This window comes from Silene latifolia, chromosome Y, assembly GCF_048544455.1.
Source record: "Silene latifolia isolate original U9 population chromosome Y, ASM4854445v1, whole genome shotgun sequence".
Taxonomy (NCBI): Eukaryota; Viridiplantae; Streptophyta; class Magnoliopsida; order Caryophyllales; family Caryophyllaceae; genus Silene; species Silene latifolia.
In genome coordinates, this window is record NC_133538.1 from 383,438,263 (window position 1) to 383,461,056 (window position 22,794).

A 22,794-nucleotide genomic window follows, 5' to 3' on the forward strand; every position below is an offset into this window, starting at 1 on the left:
GAGACCTCCTCTGAATGGTTTCGTCTGTTCATCCAGTCAATTATCAAGGGAGGGAAACAAGGGGATATTTGATTCCAATGCTTACAAGCTACTTGCGAAGGCTGGATATGACTTTACAAATCCGACTCCTCTCGGCAAAGTTATAGAAGTTGAGCCGTACGGTCTTAACAAAGCGCAACATGAAATGTTCAAGGAAGATGGGAGCTTCATGGTGATCAGGGCCGGGCTCGGATATGAGTCTCCTGTGCCTGTGAAGATTGGTGCTCGTAGAAAAGGGGCTACTGCGTCTTCTCAGCAAATCACAGTAGAAGAGGTCGAAGAAAATGAAGGAGAGGAAAAGATGCATCCATCTTCAGTCTTCGATCGAATAAGTCCACCTGCAGAGAAGTGTCGTCCTTCTATATTTACAAGGCTAGGGAGACCAAGTGCTTCAACCAAACACATTTCTGTCTTTACCAGGCTTGGCAATCAAGGAGAAAGTAAAGTCAAAGTATCAACACTTTCGTTGCGCACACACAAGAAGGGTGCAATACATGAACGCTTGGGCGGTCCATCAAAAATAGTCTTCAGTCGACTAGGGGCTCCCAAGAAGAATAGCGGTGAAGGTCGTCCCCTCTCAACTTCTACAACACAAAATGAAGAAGAAGTAAGAGTAAGCGATGACTTGAGAAGCGCAATACCATCTCGCATGAAGCGTATGCAAGTAGTGGATATCATCCAGCATGAGCCACTTAAAGCAAGGAGGCGCGTACTAGTTCTCACAGGCCAGTCAAAAAATGTTGAGCCTATTCCTTCATCTTAACGTCCTTCTGGTGTAAAGAAGCCAGGAGATATAGAAGTTACAACGTCGTCATATCACATCATAGTAGAAGAGATACCTGACAAGAATGAAGAAGTTGAGGCCGATGAGGCCCCTGAAACACTTGAAGGCAGGGGGCAATCGACTGTGGATGAACTCAAGGAACTCAATTTGGGAACTACTGAAGATCCTCGCCCCATTTATGTCAGTGCTCTGCTGACTAAGGAAGAAGAAGAGGAGTACTACAAGTTGTTGGTCGAGTACAAGGATGTCTTTGCTTGGAGCTATAAGGAGATGCCTGGAGTCAGCCCAAAAATTGCAGTTCATCGTCTAGCAATCAAGAAAGGCACCAATCCCAAAAAGCAACCTCAACGTCGTTTCAGGCCGGAGCTTGTACCTGAAATTGAAAAGGAAGTCAATAAACTCATTGAAGCAGGTTTCATTCGAGAAGTCAAATATGCTACCTGGATAGGAAACATTGTCCCAGTCAGAAAGATGAATGGACAACTGCGCATATGTGTCGACTTCAGATACCTTAATGATGCATGCCTAAAGGATGATTTCCCTTTGCCAGTTACAGAGTTGATGATTGACGCAACCACTGGTCATGAAGCCCTCTCATTCATGGATTGTACTGCTGGTTACAATCAAATACATATGGCATCTGAAGATCAAGAAGCAACAGGTTTTCGAACCCCAAAAGGGATCTTCTGCTACACAGTCATGCCGTTTGGATTGAAGAATGCTGGCGCTACGTACCAACGCGCAATGCAAAAGATCTTTGATGACATGCTGCATAAAACAATAGAGTGTTATGTTGATGACGTGGTTGTCAAATAAAAGAAAAGAGAAGACCATATCAAAGACCTTCGAACCGTATTTGAAAGACTTAGAAAATGTCAACTCAAGATGAATCCACTCAAGTGCGCATTTGGAGTCACATCTGGGAAGTTCTTAGGTTTTGTGGTCAGGCATAGAGGCATTGAAATTGACCAAACAAAAATCAAAGCTATCAACAAAATGCCGGAACCAAAGACATTGAAAGAGTTGCGCAGATTGCAAGGACATTTGGCATACATCCGAAGGTTCATCTCTAACTTCGCCGGGCATTGCCAGCCGTTTAGCCATCTCATGAAAAAGGATGCTCCATTTCAATGGGATAAAAAATGCAAAAATGCTTTTGATAGCATCAAGAAGTACTTGGCCAGCGCGCCAGTGCTGGGGGCACCAATTCCAGGAAGGCCACTTGTCCTCTACATTGCAGCACAAGAACGCTCACTGGGGGCAATGTGTGCTCAAGAAATTGAAGACCGTAAGGAGAGAGCACTCTACTACTTGAGTCGTACCTTAGTTGGAGCTGAGTTGAATTACGCGCCCATAGAGAAGATATGTCTTGCTTTGGTGTTTGCCATCCAGAAGTTGAGGCACTACATGCAGGCGCATACCATACATGTGGTCTCAAAAGCTAATCCAATCAAGTACATACTCTCAAGACCAGTCTTGTCTGGAAGACTTGCGAAATGGGCAATGTTGCTTAAGCAGTATGACTTGGTGTTCGTGCCTCAAAAGGCTTTGAATGGTCAAGCTATCACCGACTTCTTTACTGATCATCCAGTGCCAGCAGAGTGGGAAATTTCAGATGACCTCCCAGGAGAAGAAATTTTCTATGTGGACGTCCTACCTCCATGGCAAATGTACTTTGACGGTGCTGCAAGGCAAGATGGAGCTGGAGCTGGAGTTGTATTTGTAACTCCACAAAATCATCTTATGCCATATGCCTTTACACTCACTCAGTTGTGTACAAATAATATGGCAGAATACCAAGCTCTCATACTCGGTCTTCAAATTGCGATCGAAATAGGTGTCAGGGATATGGACATATATGGAGACTCAAAGCTGGTGGTCAACCAAGTCCTTGGTGAATATGAAGTGAAAAAGGAAGACTTGATTCCCTACCATCAACAGGCATTACAACTGCTGAATCAACTTGAGGATATCCATGTTGGTCATGTGCCAAGGAGTGCCAATAAGTTGGCTGACGCGCTTACTAATCTTGCAGCCACTTTGGCACTCAAAGGGCGTAAGAGTCTATGCAAGTCCCGATCCGCAATCGTTGGGTAGTATCATTGCTTGAAGGAGAGGAAAATGTAGATACAACCAACATGATATGCGTCTACACAGTTGATGAAGATGACTGGCGTCAACCTATCATTGATTTTTTGGACCACCAAAAACTACCCGATGATCCCAGACACAAGGTAGAAATACGTCGACGTGCTACAAAGTTCATTCACTATAAAGGGACACTCTACAGACGTTCTTTCTCAGGCCAATGGTTGAGGTGTCTAAGCAAGGACGAAGCTACTGAAGCAATGCATGAAGCTCATTCTGGCATTTGTGTTGCTCATCAATCTGGGCCTAAACTTCATGATCGTGTAAAGAGAATGGGGTATTACTGGCCAACCATGGTGCAAGATTGTATGGACTTTGCGAAAAAATGTGAACCCTGTCAGTTCTACGCAAACTTCATACACCAATCGTCGGAGCCGTTGCGTCATACTGTTTCTTCATGGCCCTTTGAAGCTTGGGGACTTGATGTTGTGGGACCTCTTACTCCAAAGGCCTCAAATGGACACGATTATATCCTCGCTGCCACTGACTACTTCTCAAAATGGGCGGAAGCCATCACGCTACGGGAAGTGAAGAAAGAAAATGTTGTGGACTTCATTCGAACCCAGATCATTTACAGATATGGTGTACCTCAGCGTATCACAACTGACAATGGGAAATAATTTTTCAACCATCTGATGACAAGTCTCGGAGAAAAATTCAAGTTCAAACAATACAAGTCATCCATGTACAATGCTTCTGCAAATGGTTTGGCTGAAGCCTTCAACAAAACCCTTTGCAACTTGTTGAGAAAAGTAGTAGCAAAGTCAAAACGAGATTGGCATGAAAGAATTGGTGAGGCATTGTGGGCATATCGTACCACATACAAAACACCAACTCAGGCAACCCCATATACATTGGTGTATGGAGTAGAGGCCGTGTTGCCATTAGAATTGCATATCCCTTCCTTGCGCATTGCCATTCAGGAAGGGCTCACAGAAGATGAAAATGACAAATTGCGTTTAGCAGAGTTAGAGGCTCTCGATGAAAAAAGATTAGAAGCTCAACAAAAACTCCAGTGCTATCAAGCAAGGTTGTCACGCGCATTCAACAAAAAGGTGCGCCCTCGTTCTTTCCATGTAGGAGACCTTGTCCTTGCGGTACGAAGACCAATCACTTCCTCTCACAAGCAAGTTGGTAAATTCACCTCTAAGTGGGATGGTCCATACGTGGTACGGGAGGTCTACACAAATGGTGCTTACAAAATTGTGGATGAAGACGGCGTTCGAGTAGGCCCAATCAATGGGAAGTTTTTGAAGCGTTACTATTCTTAAATCCCAACAGTGAAGGCTCCTAAGCAAGAGCGTAAACTGCAAGTCAAGGCTCCTAAGCAAGAGCGTAAACTGCAAGTCCAAGCTCCTAAGCAAGAGATTAAACTGCAAGTCAAAAAAAAAAGAAAAAAAAAATTCTCCATAAAAAAAAGACTCCACAAAAAGACTCCACAAAAAAAACAAAAACAAAAAAAAACAAAAAAAAAATACTCCTTCCTTCCTTTATGAACTACGTCGGCTTGCTCTTGTGAAATACACTTTGTGCTTCACAAGTACGTAGGCAACTTGGGTGAACATGTAGCTCAAGTGCAGCCACCCCTCCAAAAAAAAAAATCCCTCTCTTGAACTACGTTGGCTTGATCTTGCAAGTTGTCATCTTGGTAGCTTTGCGAGTACGTAGGCAGTTTGAGCAAACACTTTGTTCAAGTGCAGCCACACCCAAAAAAAAAAAAAAAAAAAAAAAAAAAAAAACCAAAAAAAATTACAGCAAAATAATTACTCCTGGCCCGCAAGAGTTTAAACTGTGTACGGCTAAAATTACAGTCAATCATCAACCAAGGTTGTAAAAGCAAGGCCATGTTAATCGACGATGAGTTCTGCTTGAGCACGGTCTTTACACTATATGCTTCACGATTAGCCTTGGATAGATCTTTAAAAAAGAGGGTCACATCGCATACAGGTGATGAAATGATGTAGCAATCTGGCACATAAAGGCTTGGAACTTCCTTACAATCGACGAGCGAGTTCATTGCAGGGTAACTCCAAAGGGAACCCAAGATGACCCATCCAGGAGTGACTCGTACTCTCTTGGAGTCGACGAGTCAGGTCCATTGCGAGTTGCATCCCTGCAAACAAAAAAGGACAAATACAAGTAAATATAAATAATATGTGGAAATCTTTTACAAGTCGGAGAGACATCAAATCAAGAAGTGTATTCATCCGGCATGTCTCAAGGGGAGAGGGTAATGAAATAATAGTCTTCATAAAGAGGTTCATTGCATGAGTCTTCAAAACTGTGTCGCGATGACCCGAATGGGTTCACCCTGACACAACCTGTCGCGATGACCCAAAAATGGGTTTACCCTAACAGTCAATAAGTCTTCAAAACTGTGTCGCGATGACCCGAATGGGTTCACCCTGACACAACCTGTCGCGATGACCCAAAAATGGGTTCACCCTAACAGGCAATAAGTCTTCAAAACTGTGTCCCGATGACCCGAATGGGTTCACCCTGACACAACCTGTCGCGATGACCCAAAAATGGGTTCACCCTAACAGGCAATAAGTCTTCAAAAGTGTGTCGCGATGACCCGAATGGGTTCACCCTGATACAACCTGTCGCGTTGACCCAAAAATGGGTTCACCCTGACAAGTAATAAGTCTTCACCCTGTCGCGATGACCCAAAACGGGTTCACCCTGACAAGTAATAAGTCTTCACCTTGTCGCGATGACCCAAAAAATGGGTTCACCCTAACAAGTAATAAATCTTCACCCTGTCGCGATGATCCAAAAGTGGGTTCACCCTAACGAGTAATAAGTCTTCAACAGTGCACAATAATAAAATTGCACTTCATGATAATGCTGATAAATGGAGTTGCTGGCCGAAAAAAAAAAACCGGAATGTAAAACCTGCATAAACCACGGACAAGCAAGCATACAAACAAGGATACCAAAAGCAAAAGTGTAGATCAAACAAGTTAAAGAAAAGGACGAAAAGAAATAAAATGCTGAGATGTTTAATATTTTGTCAAGTTGACCGATCCTTCTGTTTGGTAAATTTCTCGGCAAAATCAAAGAACGCCTTGCAATACACTGTCAAGTTTCATTACAAGAAATCAAATGAAAATATAAGGCTGTGTCATCGATCATCTCCAGATAAATTAAGTCATCCCAAACCATGGGATCTGAATACAACTTTTTGATATTGGCATAATCATCATCGAGCCGACGAAAAATGGCGGCGTCCACAACCCTGCATATCAAGACATCAACTTAACAAAAGATGAAAGATATCAAATGTCGTCTGGTGTACTTAGATAAACAAATTCACGGATAAAACGAACGATCGAAGACTACATTAATTCATATAGTGTCCGCATACTCTGTTTTTTTTTTTTCAAAAAAAAAAGAGGGTGCTTGTTTGTGATGGTCTTTGCTGAGGTCGTTGAGTAATTTGATATTTAGAAATCGTCGGACTGAAAAATTTATGAATATGGGAAGCTTTAGGGTCAAAGATCATTCTCCATGATGTAAAATTGAATTGGTTGACAACAGGGCTGTCCATGCACTCTTTTTTTCACGAAATCAAGGGACGATGTGGTGTGTATTTCAAAACAAATGGAAGAGTGACCATTAATAAAATTATGTTTAGAGAAGGAAATAGAAAAAATAGAAAAAACTAGCTGCACCAAGAAAACAACTCAAGATTTGCGAAAGAATATGCCGTCCAGAAGGGGGTTGCACCAAAGACGTATGGGAAGCTCAACTCTAAGCTGCAAGTTTCAAAAAATAAACAGCTGAAAGTTTCAGAAAGTAAAAAAATAAAGCATTGCGACTTTGTGAGGCACGCAAATGTGGTAACATGTGATATCGTAATGGTCATGCAATTAGCATACTAAGAGTTCAAAGACTTAACAGAAGGATAATTTTCATATTTGTCTTTTCATTACAACGACCTTGTCTCTTTGTCAAGACGATGATGCCAATGTTCAAACTCGAACTTTACAAGTCAGTTATCTAAGCAAGGAAAAGATGACTCAGGCAGAGGGTGACGTATTTCTCTAATGGTGAGTCGAAGAGCGAAGTGCATAGAATTAAAAAATTCTCAGGCGGAGTAAAGATAAATAAAGTGCAGAATTTGCTTCTTGTACTACACGTCTATTACAAGAACATTAACCGAAAGGGAAAAGCAGAGCTATTCACGGCAAATAATTCAGGAAGCGAGTCAAATTTACACAGGAAGCTTGGGCGAAATTTGGGTTTTTTGCTAGTCGAAATTCAAACATCGATTCAATTCAAACTTTGAGCGAGTAATTTGACAAGGAAGAAGAAAAGCAATTAAAACTTACCCGAATCAGTCGGACCCGACGCACAATGACCTCGAATACAACAAATCGAGACGCGACTACGTTCGGTAACAATGGAGCTCTCTCTGCATATGGAAAAAAAAGGCGGCAATGCAAATCAAGAATATGGCCTTTCATATGCAAATACTAATACAAGAGTTTGTATAGAGAGGAGGAAATACCGTTCTGAAGTCTTCGCAGCGATAATTGATGTGATGGCAGACGGGAACAAAGTGTATATATAGATTTTGGATCTCCTTAAACCCTACCAAATTGGAAAGTTATAGAAGGGCACGAATTTTCCTAAAAAATTGTATTGTGCAGGGAATTAAATAGCATGGTTAATATGTACATCTTAGATTAAGGGATCAGTCTGTCGGTCACTCGTCAAGTTAGATACTAATGAAGACGTTTTAAAAAAATTGGTCATCCTTACGATAAGTTCGGGTACCTGATGACTTTCAGGTCAGATAAAAAAAAATGCGTTATCCGCCAAGTCTACAAAAAAATGACAGGATGACGTCAAGAAATTCCGCAAGCTACTACCCTTACGACAAGTTCGGGTATGCTACTCGACTTCCAAGTCAAATACAAATTCACCCGCCAAGTTGGATAACGATAGGGTGACAACAAAAAGATGGATCATTCTTGCGATAAGTTAGGGTATTCATTATCAATTTCCAAGTCAAATCAAGTCAAGTGGAGTTTTCTTCGCAACAAGTAAGGGCGCTCATTACCGACTTCCAAGTCAAAGCAAAATCGAGACCCCGCCATGTCAAGACACCGAGAGGTGCACGTGACAAGGTCCCGAGGGGGCAATTTGTAGGCACGGAAAATTTATTAATGTGCCGAATAAATAAAATGAATTAATTATTTTGAGTTAATACCAAATTTTAACTTAATTTAATTAGTTTGTCCCGATTAAATGAAATGTGGGTCGATTCGGATTACAAAAGGAGTTATTCGGATCACTAAACCCAGAAAGAATCAAACTTGGGCCAAGGTTGCTAATAAACCCACAAATGAGCCTGTGACCACCAAAGTCCAACAAGGAGATTTGAAACTCTATAAATAGAGTTCTCCTCATTCATTCAAAGGGTTGGAAATTCATAATTGCAAAGGAGCTAGAGAGAACAAGGTACAAATTCCTACAAATCTTCTCTGTCAAAATCATTGCAAGCAGTCAACAAGCACATCAAATCGTGCAGCCTGCGTTGAAGATTCAATCACAAGTTCAAACCTTCAAGAGAGATTCAAGTCATCGCGACCCTCTCAAGAAATCAAATTTACATCGCGCGTAGAGCAATTAAATTTGTCTACACGCGTACCCCTCACGTGTACCTCGTACACGTACCCCTTACGGCACATTAGAATCAGAGGATACATTAGAGATTGTACACGTACTTTTGATATTTATTAATAAAATTTAATTGTTTCCTTGTTTTATATTTCAGTTACCGCAATACAAAATTTGCTGTTACACCAATGATTCAAACCAAAGCCAATAACAATGTCCTCTCAATCAAGCTCATGACAAAATTGAAACATTAAGCATATTTACCCAAAAAAATTCAATTGAAAAATACTAATAAGACAACGAATATTCGAAGCCTAAGCCTCAAATCAAAGAGAATCAAGAACACTACCTTGGCATCACTAATTGCAAACAGGTTTTCTTCAAGCTCTGCAATATCCATATTCGTAATGATTCTATAATACACTATTGCCCATTTCTATATCTGCAGTCCAAAACCAAATACTCAAATTAGAACAAAAATACATTGATGGGAAATGGGAATTAATGAAATCGCATCCCCAAAAACAAACACATACCCTTTTTTATATACATTTTTAAAAAAAAAAATGCAATTTTTATCAGAAGTGTTGAGAACAAACCTAAGATTCATAACAAGACCCATTGTTTTATTTTAAGTTTTTGGGTGAAAAACTCCATTAGTGAAGCTGCTTTGCAACATTTGTAAATTAATTTTTTATTTTTCTGAAGAAAATAAAATAGGAGCATAGATAGAAATATTTTGAAGATGGTAATGAAATGTTTGGACCACCAACACATAAATAATTCCAAAATTTCTATCTGTTTGGTAAAACTAGCTGAAAAAGATAGTTGAAATCTGAAAAGGTACTTGAAATCTGATAAGATAGCTGATAATTAAGAGCTGATAAAGTAGCTGATTTTTATTAAAAGTGTATGTAAACTAACTGAAAAGGTAGCTGATATTTGATTAAATGACGTAAACGAGCAAGGTTATTATTGTTAGGGTTTTTTGTCAAACACAATCTTTAAAAAAAAGTTTTTTCCAAACACCACATTGAAAAAAAAAAGTTTGTAAAACACAACCTTTAATAAATTTTTTGTTGTCAAACACGACTTTTTGGCTGAAGGACTTAACATTTTGCAATGGGTAACTTTCAATCGATTTGGGATAGCAAACAATGTTGGTTTGAGATGTTCTTGGACTCGTTGGAAAGGTGGAAATACAAACTTTCTATGGGTTATCAACACGATGGTCAAAGGCGGCCTTATGTGGGGTCTATTATTGTGCAAAGTAAGGCTAGTCGGAGAGATTAGCGGGTGGTCGTGGATATTTAGTGGGTATTTTAATGAGGTTATGATGCTTTGTTTGGTCTGAAATTTGGTATGTAGGTAGTGGGGAGTGTAAGGTAGGTCTTAGTTGTGTTGTTTGTGGTGGTTGTTGATTGCAAGTGGTGGTTCGAGGGGAGTTAATTTGGAGGTAAAAAAACATTCAAAAGAATGTCAAAGTAGGATTTTTTTTGTGGGTCAATTCACTCACCTCAAACCACCACTTACAACAAATAACCACCAAAATCAACACAACTACGACCTACCTTACACTCCCTTCTATATATATATATACCAAATTTCAGACTAAACAAAACACCATAACTCCATTTAAAGACCCACGAAAAACCCTATGACCACTCGCTTTAGAGTTAGCCTCTCCAACCGGCCTTACTTTACACATCCATAGACCCCACATAAGGCCACCTTTGACCATCGTATTGATAACCCCGGGAAAGCTGGAAAGCTTGTATTACCACTTTTCCAACGAGTCCAAGAACACCTCAAACCGACATCGTTTACTATCTCAAACATCGACTGAAAGTTACCCCATTGCAAAATGTTAAGTCCTTCGGCCAAAAAGTCGTATTTGACAACAAAAATTTTATTAAAGGTTGTGTTTTACAAACTTTTTTTTTAAAGGTGGTGTTTAGAAAAAACTTTTTTTTAAAGGCTGTGTTTGACAAAAAAAACCTTATTATTACGTGCTATTATTCTTGTCTTATTATCATTGGCGTTAACAGCAAAACAAATACTAAAAAAGAAAAATAAATTGAGCTATACATTTCAGTCAACCGCTGGTGCCTGGTGTGTTCATAAATCATAACATCATATAACCGAAAGCAACAACCTCTTTTTTTCATTTAATTTTTTACACCCAAGATCTTCCAAGTGCTGTTTTTCATGAAAAATACAACTATAATCGTGAAAATGAAATTACTAAGAGTAATAAATATTTGAATCAAGTTGTCGTTTTTGCCAACTAAAATGAAAAGCTGCAAACTTTTAATAGCTTAACAAAAAAAAGTGGAATACCCAGATGAAAAAAAGACAGAGAAATAAGGTTGCAATATTTTTCAAAAATAAAATAAAAAATAAGGTTGCAATAATACCGAGAAAAATGGGAGGTTGGGAGAGGCATGATAAAGGAACAATTAGGGTTTGTTATGATTTGTCTGGTGAATAAGTGAAGTTGAATCAGAGGTTGGGGAGGATGATCTGTTGAACAAGAGAAAGGGAAATGCTTGCTTTGCTCTAACCCAACATCTTGTCTCGTGCTATAGGAATTCACAAATTCTCATTTGTGACGGACATATCCGTCACAAGCATGTGACGGGTCAAATACTATTCATGTGGGATAGATAAGACAAAAGCAAATTGCCTAGAGAGTAGCATTCTGTTTTGTCTTATCTACCCACATAGATAGTACTTGACCCGTTACAAGCTTGTGACGGATATATCCGTCACAAGGGAGATATGCCGGAATGAATATGATGCCTATATTACGGGAGTTAATGGCAACGTATATTATTCAACCCATTATATGAAACAAAGCGTCTTACTTGTGACGGACATTATCCGTCACAAGTTGAAGACGGATAATGTCTCTCTCACAATAAGGCAAGTGGAGAGCATGTGGGTGGAAAATAGAGCATCTCATGGATAGTGCCACTTACATATTATGAGAGGGGTACTATCCGTCTTCAGCTTGTGACGAATAGTGCCCGTCTTCAATGAGAATTTGTGTATATGGAAATATTAGGTCGGTTCCTCCCATCATTTTGTCTAGTTTTGGATTGTTTTTATTGTTATTATCTCCTTCTTGGCGACAAATTCTAACGGTGACACACACTTTTTGTCACAAGCTTATGAACTCGTAAATTATAAGTGTGAGATCACAAGCTTGTGATGTAAAACGGGTTTGTTAACTAAACGGTCTGTTTTGGTGAATTTTCGTGAGGGATATTTTGTGTTTTCGAGTTTAATTTGCAACGGAAAATGATAGATAAATGGATATGAATTAGCTAAGAAAACCTCGCAAGATAACTCAACTAAAACTAAAAAGTTCCGAATACTAATATACGAATTAGTCCGAATAGACCGCGGGACATGTGGTATTGGGCTTGGGAGCGAGATGGAGTTTATACGGTTAAGTCCGCGTACAAGATGCTTGCGGGGGATGGGCTGGACATAGCGGAGCAATCGGATGGGGAGCGTGGAAAGTGGTTATGGAATAGGTTGTTAAAGGTTCCGGTTTGGCCTCGTATAAAACTATTCTTCTGGCAGCTGTGTGGCGAAGCTCTAGCAACGAAAGCAAACATAGCCGCTCGAATTGGAGGTGAGTCTTCTCTCTGTCCTTTTTGTCATGCTTTTAATGAATCGAGTTTACATTCATTTCATGATTGCAATTTGGCCTAATGGGTTTGGGAAGGGTTGGGAATGGCTTGTGAGGAGGTTCGGGGAGGGGGTGAGGTGAGGGGATGGGTGGAATCAAGATGGCAAGAACTGGGGTGCAAGGAGTATAGCAAGTTCATGGTTGGTTGTTGGGCTATATGGGAGCATCGAAACAAAGTAGTGTTCGAAGGCGCGGAGGTTGCACCGCACTCGGTTATAAGGAGAGTGATGGATGTGTTAAGTGAGTCTATGAATATGGAAGTGATGGGCAGAGAAGTGAGGAGACGAGGGGGACGGATGGTTAGGTCTGATGAGTGTGACGGATGGAAAGCGGCTCCGGCGGGATATGTGAAGCTAAATGTTGATGCTGGGGTGGTTGATGGTGACGAGGTAGACACGGGAGTAGTTTGTAGGGATGAGCATGGTTTGGTGGTGTGGGGAGCGGCCAGAGGACGTAGGCAAGGGTGGGAACCTGTGGTTGCGAAAGCGGTAGCTATGTTGGATGGACTGCAAGAGGCGTTGGAAAGGAGTCATCGAAATGTGGTGGTTGAAAGCGATTGTCTGGAAGCTGTGGATGCGGTCAAGGGAAAGCGCAATGAGAGGAGCATCTTTTCTTTAATTATAGACGATATTAGTTCTCTTTGTAATAGTTTTCGTTCGGTTATTTTCTTGCATACTAGTAGAGTTAATAATTGTGTGACGCACGCTTTAGCGCATATTAGGCCTAGAGTTTTTGGTAAGATGACTTGGTCGGATAATCTCCCACCGGTCCCGAACGATGCTGTTATTTTTTATCTTTCGTTATTAAAGTAACACCCTTGGGTGTTTTCCTCAAAAAAAAAAAAAAAAAAAAAAAAAAAACTAAAACTTTCCAACCAAGATTACACATGAACAAGGACGGAAACAAAGGGCTATTTCAACCAAGACCACACAGGAAACAAGGATGAAATAAGAGCATCAACCTCGCAATGAAGACAAGAACGCTTGCAAGAGTTCAATGTAGAGGAAAGTTCTCGACACTTGTTTTTTGTATTTTTGAAATTGGTTACTTGAAAATGAAATACAAGCTACTTTATATAGAGGAGAAATAAAACTGAAAATATGCCTAAATGCATACTAAACAACTAGGGAATTCATGAATAGAACCTTATTATTCCCTAGGAAGACTTACTAGAAAATAGAAAATCGGTCTGCCATGGACGGCCTAATAGAATATGACAAGCATTCATGGGTAAATATTATCCCTTACTAGGTGATAAGGGCTAAAGTGAAATCTGTTTTTCCCTTTACTAACAATGTAAATATTATCCCTCCCTTGGTGTACAACCTCTCTATCAAACTGCCATGGACGGCGTAATAGAATATGACAAGCATTCATGGGTAACACATCACACCACACTTCATCTTCATAAGGACCCATAACAAATGAAAGTAAAGCTTGTTTCTTAACCTTAATCCCATTATTTTCATTCAACCAATGCAAGATATAGGGTTTATAGTGATTATGAGTTTCAAGCTTAAATGAATCCACCAACTCCGTAGCAACCGCGTTTGTGCAAGACCCACTATCAAAAATCAAATTGCATGTCTTACCACGTACCTTACAACGACCATGAAAAATCTGTTCACGTTGCTCCATTTTAATGGGTGTTGTAACACCCCCATCTACCAAGGAGCCTTAACAAGACCTTCCCTAGCAGACACGGGCATTACCATCTCGGTTGCCCGAAGAATAGTATATCATAACGTCAATAAAAGAACTATTAAGTTTATTACAAGTTTAACTCAACAAAAGAAAGATACAACTAATGCATTAAACATTTATGGTGAGACTACTCCATGCCAAGGCTCGGTGAAAGACTCGTCCCTCCAACGCACCCAGATAAGCTCCACATATCAACACCTGCTAAGACTGACTGCTCACTATATTGGATCACGACAGACACATAACAAGAAAGAAACACAGACAACACCACACAAGGTCAGTAAGTGAAGAACAACATACTACATAAGGTACAACACACACACACACACACACACACACACACACACACACACACACACACACACACACACACACACACTCCAATACTCCATCAATCACCCGACTAACCCGAAAGTAAAGTCCTGCCAGAATATCCACCGCAACAGATTTTCCACACGGCTAGTGGGGACCGCAGCCTCACCACCTAAGCCCCGCTCAACATCATTGAGCGAATAACCCATGTCCATTAATGTGCACATCCCTCTTATGACGGGAACCACAAGGGGCGAATCAAGGCAAGTGACTCCACTCAGCCGAGGGCGCACCTCGCGAACCAAAGACAATCACAACCAATCACAAACAAAAACACCACGCATCACACATGACAACTAATCAACAGTACTGAGTAGGAAGACCTACCTTTAGCAATCAGCAGCAACACCGCATACATCCATGCGGAGACAAGACAACCTCCATCAACACCTATCACAATCAGTAGGGAAAACCCTATTACTAACAACCATAACCACAACGACATCTAAGGATGATGATGATGACTTACCTATGCTCGACATTCCGGCAACAAGACCGCGACCCGACTCAAGTCTCCGTCCCCATGGTATCTCAAGTGTAAAGGATCTCAAAATGTTGAAGGATGGTGAGGGAGAAGGTGTATCGTCGATTAAGTTTAGGGAGAAAAGAAAAAGAAAACTGATTTGGGTTTACAACTCACGACTTATATACTTATGCTGAACTTGCCATACTCGATCGAGTATGGAGCTTACTCGGTCGAGTGACCTCTACTCGATCGAGTCACTAGACTACTCGATCGAGTAGCCAACACTAGATCGAGTTCTCACTTCCCAAAGGTTACTATGACACAAGTCTGAACTAGTAAAGGTTCGAAGAGGTCTAATATGTGTCTAAGGTCAGTCAACGGCTAGTCAACGAGTCCCTAAGAGGGCGGGTATTACAGTCTTCCCCCCTTAAAAAGAACTTCATCTCCGAAATTCAACTCATCACCTCCCATAAATCGAAAGTGTATTCTAAGTCAAGATAACCAACAATAACCCAACCCGACAAGGACCACTATACCCATACTCAACCATACCACCCAACCTCCTATGCCGACTAATCATCATCATCCTCTCATGCGGACATACTATAAAACGCAACTCCATCACGAGTCATCATCCCAAACGTTAACAATTGAAAAGATGCATACATACTACTATTACTTCCATTTTACTACGCAAATTCACACCACACAACACCAAACAAGTTTGACATAATTAAGTTACTCAACCAAATTCATACCTTCATACAATAAGACAAATAAATACTCCACAAATGATTAATCATTTACACAATACTTTGATTATTTCAAAAGAAACAACAATTAAATTACTAATAAATTGCTTAAAAGACGACGTTTTTGGCGTTTTCACGCGCGATATTACTCTTCCCCTCTTAAAAGGAACTTCGTCGCCGAAATTCACCTTTAAGATGAGCTATATCATGATAAAACGAAAATTACAACTTATCTTTTGACATTACAAACCAACATGGATTTATGTTAACATATAATATGGAAATAACAACGCAAAAACAAATTTGTCATGCCCAGCAATACCACCTGATATATATAGAAATTAAAAGTAATTCGTCCATGTAACATCATGATAAAAATGATTACCAAACATAACTGTCCCAACAATGATTACCAAACGATTATATAAACTTAACAACCGCATAAAATGATAATTAACAAAGATTAGTAACCACATAGAATAATGATTACCGCATACCGTCTTGATACTACTCATACATAAGTATAAAACATAAGGGAATAACCAACGAGCATGATAACGACATATAACGTCAACCAAAACACTCCCATGATCCCCAAGTAAAACAACAAAACGGTCTCCATATACATGCAGATGTACTCGATCGAGTACAGAGTAGGGTACTCGATCGAGTTAGACATACTCGATCGAGTATGTACAAGTTAGAATGCTCATTAAGATGTAATATATGTGGTACTCGGTCGAGTTAAAGGTACTCGATCGAGTAACTCCAGATCAGAATGCCCTCTAATGTCAGGACATACAAGCAAAAATATATGCAAGTCCCGGGATTGTATTCCCGCAATCATTGTACCTACATAACAATTCCAGGAAATCCAAGCATGAAAAATAGCCTTATGGCCGATTACAAACCAACTAAAATCCAATACTGCAAAAACAAATGTAACAATCCAACACAAATCTACTAAAAAAAGCATAAAACAAGAAGCGGTCATCGCCACGATCCTCCTCCATGTCATCATCTCCTTCTGCTCCTGAGGTGCCGGCTCCTGACTTGCCTCCTCCAAACCCTTCGCCGGTAGCTGCTCCCGTCCCTGGGTCTCCCCCACTCCTCCATGGTGCTAGGCATCCATAAGGGTAGGTCTCAGGGACTCCCCGTGTAGCTGGATCCACTCCGTAAGAGTGAAAGACACCACTATCGTTCTCTATGTCGCGCCACCATACCGGTTGAGCCAAGTTGGTCCCCGCACCTTGAACGAACATAGGACATCTCGTGCAGGTTCTGGGGCACCAAGGCGTTCGACACTCTCTTTGTGAGCTCGCTCACCTGAATCTTGGGCTGAAGGAAGAAGGGTAATCGGGGTACTGGTACTGGGGTGGTCCTGGATGAACAGACAGCGACTCCCCAACAACCTCTCTGGCTCTCCGGGGTCCTTTACCCTCCCGAGGCACCTGATCCTCCCTCATAGTATGGTCTCCCCCAAATGGCTCAGGCATCTCCTCTTGGACGTCATCAATGATCAATACGTCTGATTGGGAAGGCTAGCCTCCACACTCCCTGGGGCAGCCTCAGTCAATGGCTCAGTCACAGGAAGGTTGTCTGGATCAGGCACTGTCATCCAACTCCTCCCCCGCACTCTCCAAGCTAAACCTCCATCATTCAATACCCGCAACCACTTCTGGTGAATGAAGTAGGCCTTATCCAAGGTCGGAACAACGGGACACGTGGGTTTGAAAGCCGAAGAAGCCTCAAAGGTGGTCAACCTCTCAGATAGACGGGTGGCGATAGCGCCGCAACTAGGGTGGTGAGTCGAAGACTTAGCCATCAAGGCCATGCTAGCACACACTATTGTCGGGGCACTGTAAGCAAACCTCTTCTCCCGGGTAGGGTTAAGGTAAGATATCAACAACATCACCTCATGTGAGTTAAGCTTACTCACATCCTTCCTCCCGTATAGCAAACAAGTCAAGGTTCAGAGAAAGATATTTAAGGTCATGTGCTGAATATCATTGATCAGCATAGTACTCGAGGTCGGGGCAGGTCTACCGGTAAACAAAGGGAGGTAGCTACTAGCACCACACTCAGTCGGGACATCACTAATATCTCCCTTCTTGGCCCAGGTAAGCCTCAAGTGGTCAGCAAACAGGCCCAAGGTCAGATAAAAGCTCGTGTTCATCAACCTGAAACCCACCATCTTCCCAGCCATGTCATAGGTAAAGTAACTCATAAACTCAAGGGTAAATAAGGCATACGAATTCTTCCTCAACCGATACAACCCCTCAAAACCCAACACCTCAAAGATGTGACGGACATCCACCTCTATCTTCAACTCCTCCAACACCTCCATATCTATGCACCTTGTGGGTTTCAAGGTGAGGCCTAGGGATGGCAACAGAATCCAGATCCTGCCCAGATCCTGAGATCCAGATCCTACGGAGCGGATATGGATCGCGATATTTAAGATCTAGTGGATAAGGATATGGATATAGATCGTATGGTCGAGATCTAGATCCTACCCTTAGATCTATTTTTATTTCATTTTCTTAAAAAATAAGTTCAGCTAAACAAATGGTAAATTTATATGCTTTGTTCTTTTAATTTTTTTCATAAATCAAACCATGATTTTTTTTATTAACGTTTTTTGGTTAAAAAAAGATACTTTTTTAGTGTTATTGTAATTTCATAAGACTTTATTTTTATGTTTTTAGAACTTTAGCTTTATAATTAGTATCTAATAAAGGAAAATAGTATGCTACGTCGTAGTAAAATACAAAAATAATATTTTATATTTTAAGAGGGACTTTTCTTTTATTATCAAAAGGATATGGATATATCGTGATCCAATCCAGATGATTACCGTCGGGTACCGGCGGAACTAATAAAGGCATCCCTTTGTTTGAAATCAGTAAAGATTACCGTCGGGTGCTCGGGTACCGGCGGAATAATAGGTCCTTGGCTTCCTTCACTTACCTCTTCCGCGGCGGCGGCGTTATCTCGGGTCCTCTTGGTCTGTCGTGTGATAGCAGTCCTCGGCATCTGTTGCAACATGATTTAGCCAAACATCGGGTTTTACAAATTTAAGGTAGAATCTTTCAATTGTCATATACAAAAAGACGATGCTTATGTAGATTTCTTTTGCCAAAAACATGCGAAATTTGAAAGCAAAATATGGTTTCAACAACTCCTCTTACCTTTTGCAATACATAAAAGACAGTTTGAAATCTCAAAATATGAAGTTTAGGCAAGTTATAAAAGAATTCCGGGTTGATTTCTACCTTAATTAAGCTCAACAATACAACTTTTATAGCAAATTTGGGACAAAATTTCAAAATTATATACTCGGAAGATGAAGCATTAAGACGGAATTTTTGATGAAAATAGCTAGAATCAAGCACCAAAGATGATATTATCAACATCTCTTACCCTTTTTCAACCCTTAAAGATTAATAAGATGAAAATAATCGAAATTTGGGGCAAACCATAGAAAAACCCGAATTGAATATTGTTAAAAATCGGGCTTAATTTGTAGTTCCTAACAACAATAACAAGGATTCAAGGCAGTTTCTATCAAAATCTAGCAATTACAACACAATCTCAAGGCATAAAAATCGATTTTTTCAGAAATTCCAACACTACCCCATGTTTCAATTTGTATCATATCAGAGAAGAGGTAAAAAGTTACCTTGACTTAGTTTGCAAACGAATTTGATGGATGAACTTAGGACGATTCGGAAGAAATCAAGCACAAATTACACCAAAGCTTTGTAGAGGAAGAAGTTTCATGAGGATTTTAGGTTTTAGAAAGAAATAATAAAAGAGAAGAATGAGGAGAATTAGGGATATAAATCCCGAAAAATTATAAAACCAGTGTTCTGTAGCAGCGGTACTCGATCGAGTATCTGCAGTACTGATGCGCGCCAAATTCGTACCATTTTCCCCCTTTTTACCTTGTGTTTTTACTCATTTAGAGGCGTTCCACAAACCGCTATTTTGTGCTCTTGATCCCGTGCTTTCACTATTTTGCTCATTTGTGTAGGGGTGAGTCGGAATTGGAGAAAAGAAGCGAGAAAGAAAGAAATTCGGGCTAGAGCAAGGAATAAAGGAGAGTGTTACTGAGAAGGGGTTATCTACTAGAAGGCTGGCAGCCGGTCAGCCGGCAGAGAACCCAACCCTATGCCTTTGCCAATTTTAAAGAACGAATTTAGGCCAAATTGAAGAAATGCTCGCTACCGGCAGAGGCACGGGCAGCCGGTGTCGCGGCAAGGAGACCCAAGAATAAGGAGAAAATGAAGAAAAGGAGGAAAAGGGATGTCCTCTACCAGTAGGCCGGCACCTGGGCAGCCGGCAGGGACACTCCCCCAACACTTAAAAACTTTTGAAGAAGAAGGAATTTAATTTTTGAAGCAAAGTTTCGCTACCGGCATGGGCACCGACAGCCGGTGAACCGGCAGAGAGCCCCTCTACACGCATTTCCCCACCTACTTTCATTTGTAACCTAATTTTGGGAGAGACTATATTTACCCCCCCTACTCTAATTCCTTTAGACACACTACCCTAGATATTTCCAAGCACTTAATTTATATTCAAACTTTGTTAATCAAGCATCAATCTTTCCTTAATTAAACATTAATCCTTTAGCAAATTAGTATAAGATTAGTATAATTCAATAGTTTACATTTGGGTATTGAGTTGTAATAGAAGACTTTGAAGAAATTCTTCTCTTATTTAATCCAAGACTCAACCTTTCATTGTTGTTGGTATAATTTCTCCTCCTTTCTAGTTTTAATTTCAATTGTTTACATTTCTAGTTCCTTTTTTATTATTGTCATAGTTTATATCATGTCTTCCATTATGTTTGTTTATCTTTCATCAATTGTTGGCATTTGTTTAACCATAATGAGTGAGTAGTGACCCCCTAGGGGCTAGGGTTTAGGGGGAACCTAAGTGGAGATTGATGTTACAACTTGGGTGCTTAATATTTGGGTGTTGGGTAGAATTGTTAGTCTTCTTAATCATGCATATATGGCGTTTGTAAAATTGTGTGAATGAAAGTCCACATATTTCTTCATTCTTTGCTTCAATTCTCTATGGATGAAAGTTTGTAGGGTCTTTTGATAGCATGTTTAAGATGGGATTAGATGCTTAATGATGATTTTATGTCTATCTTTAGGGAGACCAAGAGATTGAGTCTTTACCTAGGCTAATTACTACCCATACCTCATTCCTTACCCTAGTTTATCTCGTCCCACTTAGGGGAACCCGAAGACCCTACCTTAGATATCATTTGTTTACATCTTATTTCTTAATTCATGCTTTAGTCACTATAAATAGTTATAGAGACTACAAACCTCTTATTGTTTGCCTAAACTAGATTTGAACAAACTAAGTGTAAACCCACTCCATCCTTGTGTTCGACACTCGATAAATACTAATTTTATCGGAATTTATAAATAGCTTTGATAGGGGGAAATGACGGCAAATCCCACCAATCAAATGGCGTCGTTGCCGGGGATGGCGTTAGGTTATACCTAGTTTGTAAAAAGTCTTAGCTTTAGTCTTAGTTTACTTGTTGTTTGCGTAGTTTGTGTGCTTCATGTAGAGTGTGATTTTTGCCTTACCCTAGTGTGTAAAAGCACTAGGATTCTTACGGTTTGTCAAGTTGCATGCCTAGGAGGAACCATCAAGCTTTGCTCTTTGACTCCGACCCCGAAAGGCTCTTTCAAGCCTTAAGGATAAGGACCATTGCAAGGGTTATAACCTCTTCTCAAGCAACTTTGCACCAAGTAAACTCACCCACCCAACCTCTCATTGAAGACACACCACCACATAAACCAAACAACATCATTGATCCTTCACTAAAAAACCCATTTTACAACGTTCAAATCCCAAACACACCACCTCAAACACCACCTCCATATATACCAATACAACGACCACAAATGGCAGCTTTACGTGACCACAACCGCCCCAACCACAATGACGCTTGCAATCCTATTAACTTTGGCACCTTGGACCCAAACAACTTCGAGATGCATCCGGCTCAAGTTGGCTTTATTGAGAAGGATAGTTTCGAGGGCATATTGATGAAGATACTCATGCCCATCTAAGAAAGTTCAAAACAAGGTCGCCATGATGAAGCGGAATGGAGTGTCCGAAGACACATTGAGGTTGATGTTGTTCCCATTTTCTCTAAGAGATAAAGCGGATCGTTGGTTGAATGTGCATCCTCCTAACACATTTGCTACATGGGATGCCTTAGCCAAGGTGTTCTTAGCCAAGTATTACCCATCATCCAAGACCGCTATGCTCCGGAATGAGATCCATACATTCCAACAAGAAGAGGGGGAGTCCTTGGGTGAGGCATGGTATAGGTACCAAGATCTAATTGCTAGTTGTCCTCACCATGGAATTCCTGCTTGGTACGTTACCCAAACCTTCTTTCAAACTTTACTCCCAAGAACCAAGGAAATGTTGAATGCGTCAGCGGGAGGGGGATTCGATCATTTGGGTAATGAAGAGGGCACGACTCTAATCAAGAAGATGGTGGACTCGGAGTCCAACTATGGTTCAAGGGGAAATATGTTAAGAAGGAATAGCCGCTATCCCAAAGAGAACTCTTCTAGTTCAAATGTCGAGACCAATGCAAAGCTTGACCTTCTCACCAAGAAACTTGAGCAAATGCAAAAAAGTCAAGTGCATCAATCTAGTGCCTCCCATGGTCCACCCATGGAGGAGGTAATCCCAAGTTCTTCTTGTGAGCTATGTGGGAAAAATGGTCACACTTTCGATGTGTGTGCCAATAACAACTATAATGTGGGGTATGAAGACAATATTCAAGATATTAATGCCTTTCAAATCTACAACAACAAAGTGAGGCCACCACGACCACCCTACAACAACCAAAATGTCTATAACCCAAACGCCAATTTCTATCATCCGGGTTTGAAGAATCACCCAAACTTTAGCTACAAGAGCAACAATGTTCAAAACCCGCAACACCTCCAACCACAATTGCCCAACACCAACCCACCCGGGTTTTCTCAACCTAGGGGTGGATACCCAAACCAAAGAAACAATTTCGGTAATCAAAACCAATGGTCGAGCAACAACCAACACCAAAATTTTGGGAACCAATCTCAAGGGTACTAAGATTTTGGTGGTCACCAAAATAACAAAGGTTTCTATCAAGGGAATAAAA

The 22,794-nt window shown here is 40.6% G+C and overlaps 1 protein-coding gene and 1 non-coding gene across 2 annotated transcripts; one reads left to right on the plus strand and one right to left on the minus strand.

Annotated features, from left to right (window-relative positions):
- Positions 1 to 12,016: 12,016 nt before the first annotated feature.
- Positions 12,017 to 13,114, plus strand: LOC141631977 (uncharacterized). The gene is made up of 2 exons (XM_074444577.1): positions 12,017 to 12,245; positions 12,339 to 13,114. Exons 1-2 carry the CDS (start codon positions 12,017 to 12,019, stop codon positions 13,112 to 13,114), a joined length of 1,005 nt encoding a protein of 334 aa, XP_074300678.1.
- Positions 13,115 to 21,899: 8,785 nt separating this feature from the next.
- On the minus strand, positions 21,900 to 22,006 carry LOC141635755 (small nucleolar RNA R71). Its single transcript, XR_012540417.1, has one exon. It is a non-coding gene; the product is annotated as a small nucleolar RNA R71 (small nucleolar RNA).
- Positions 22,007 to 22,794: the final 788 nt, after the last annotated feature.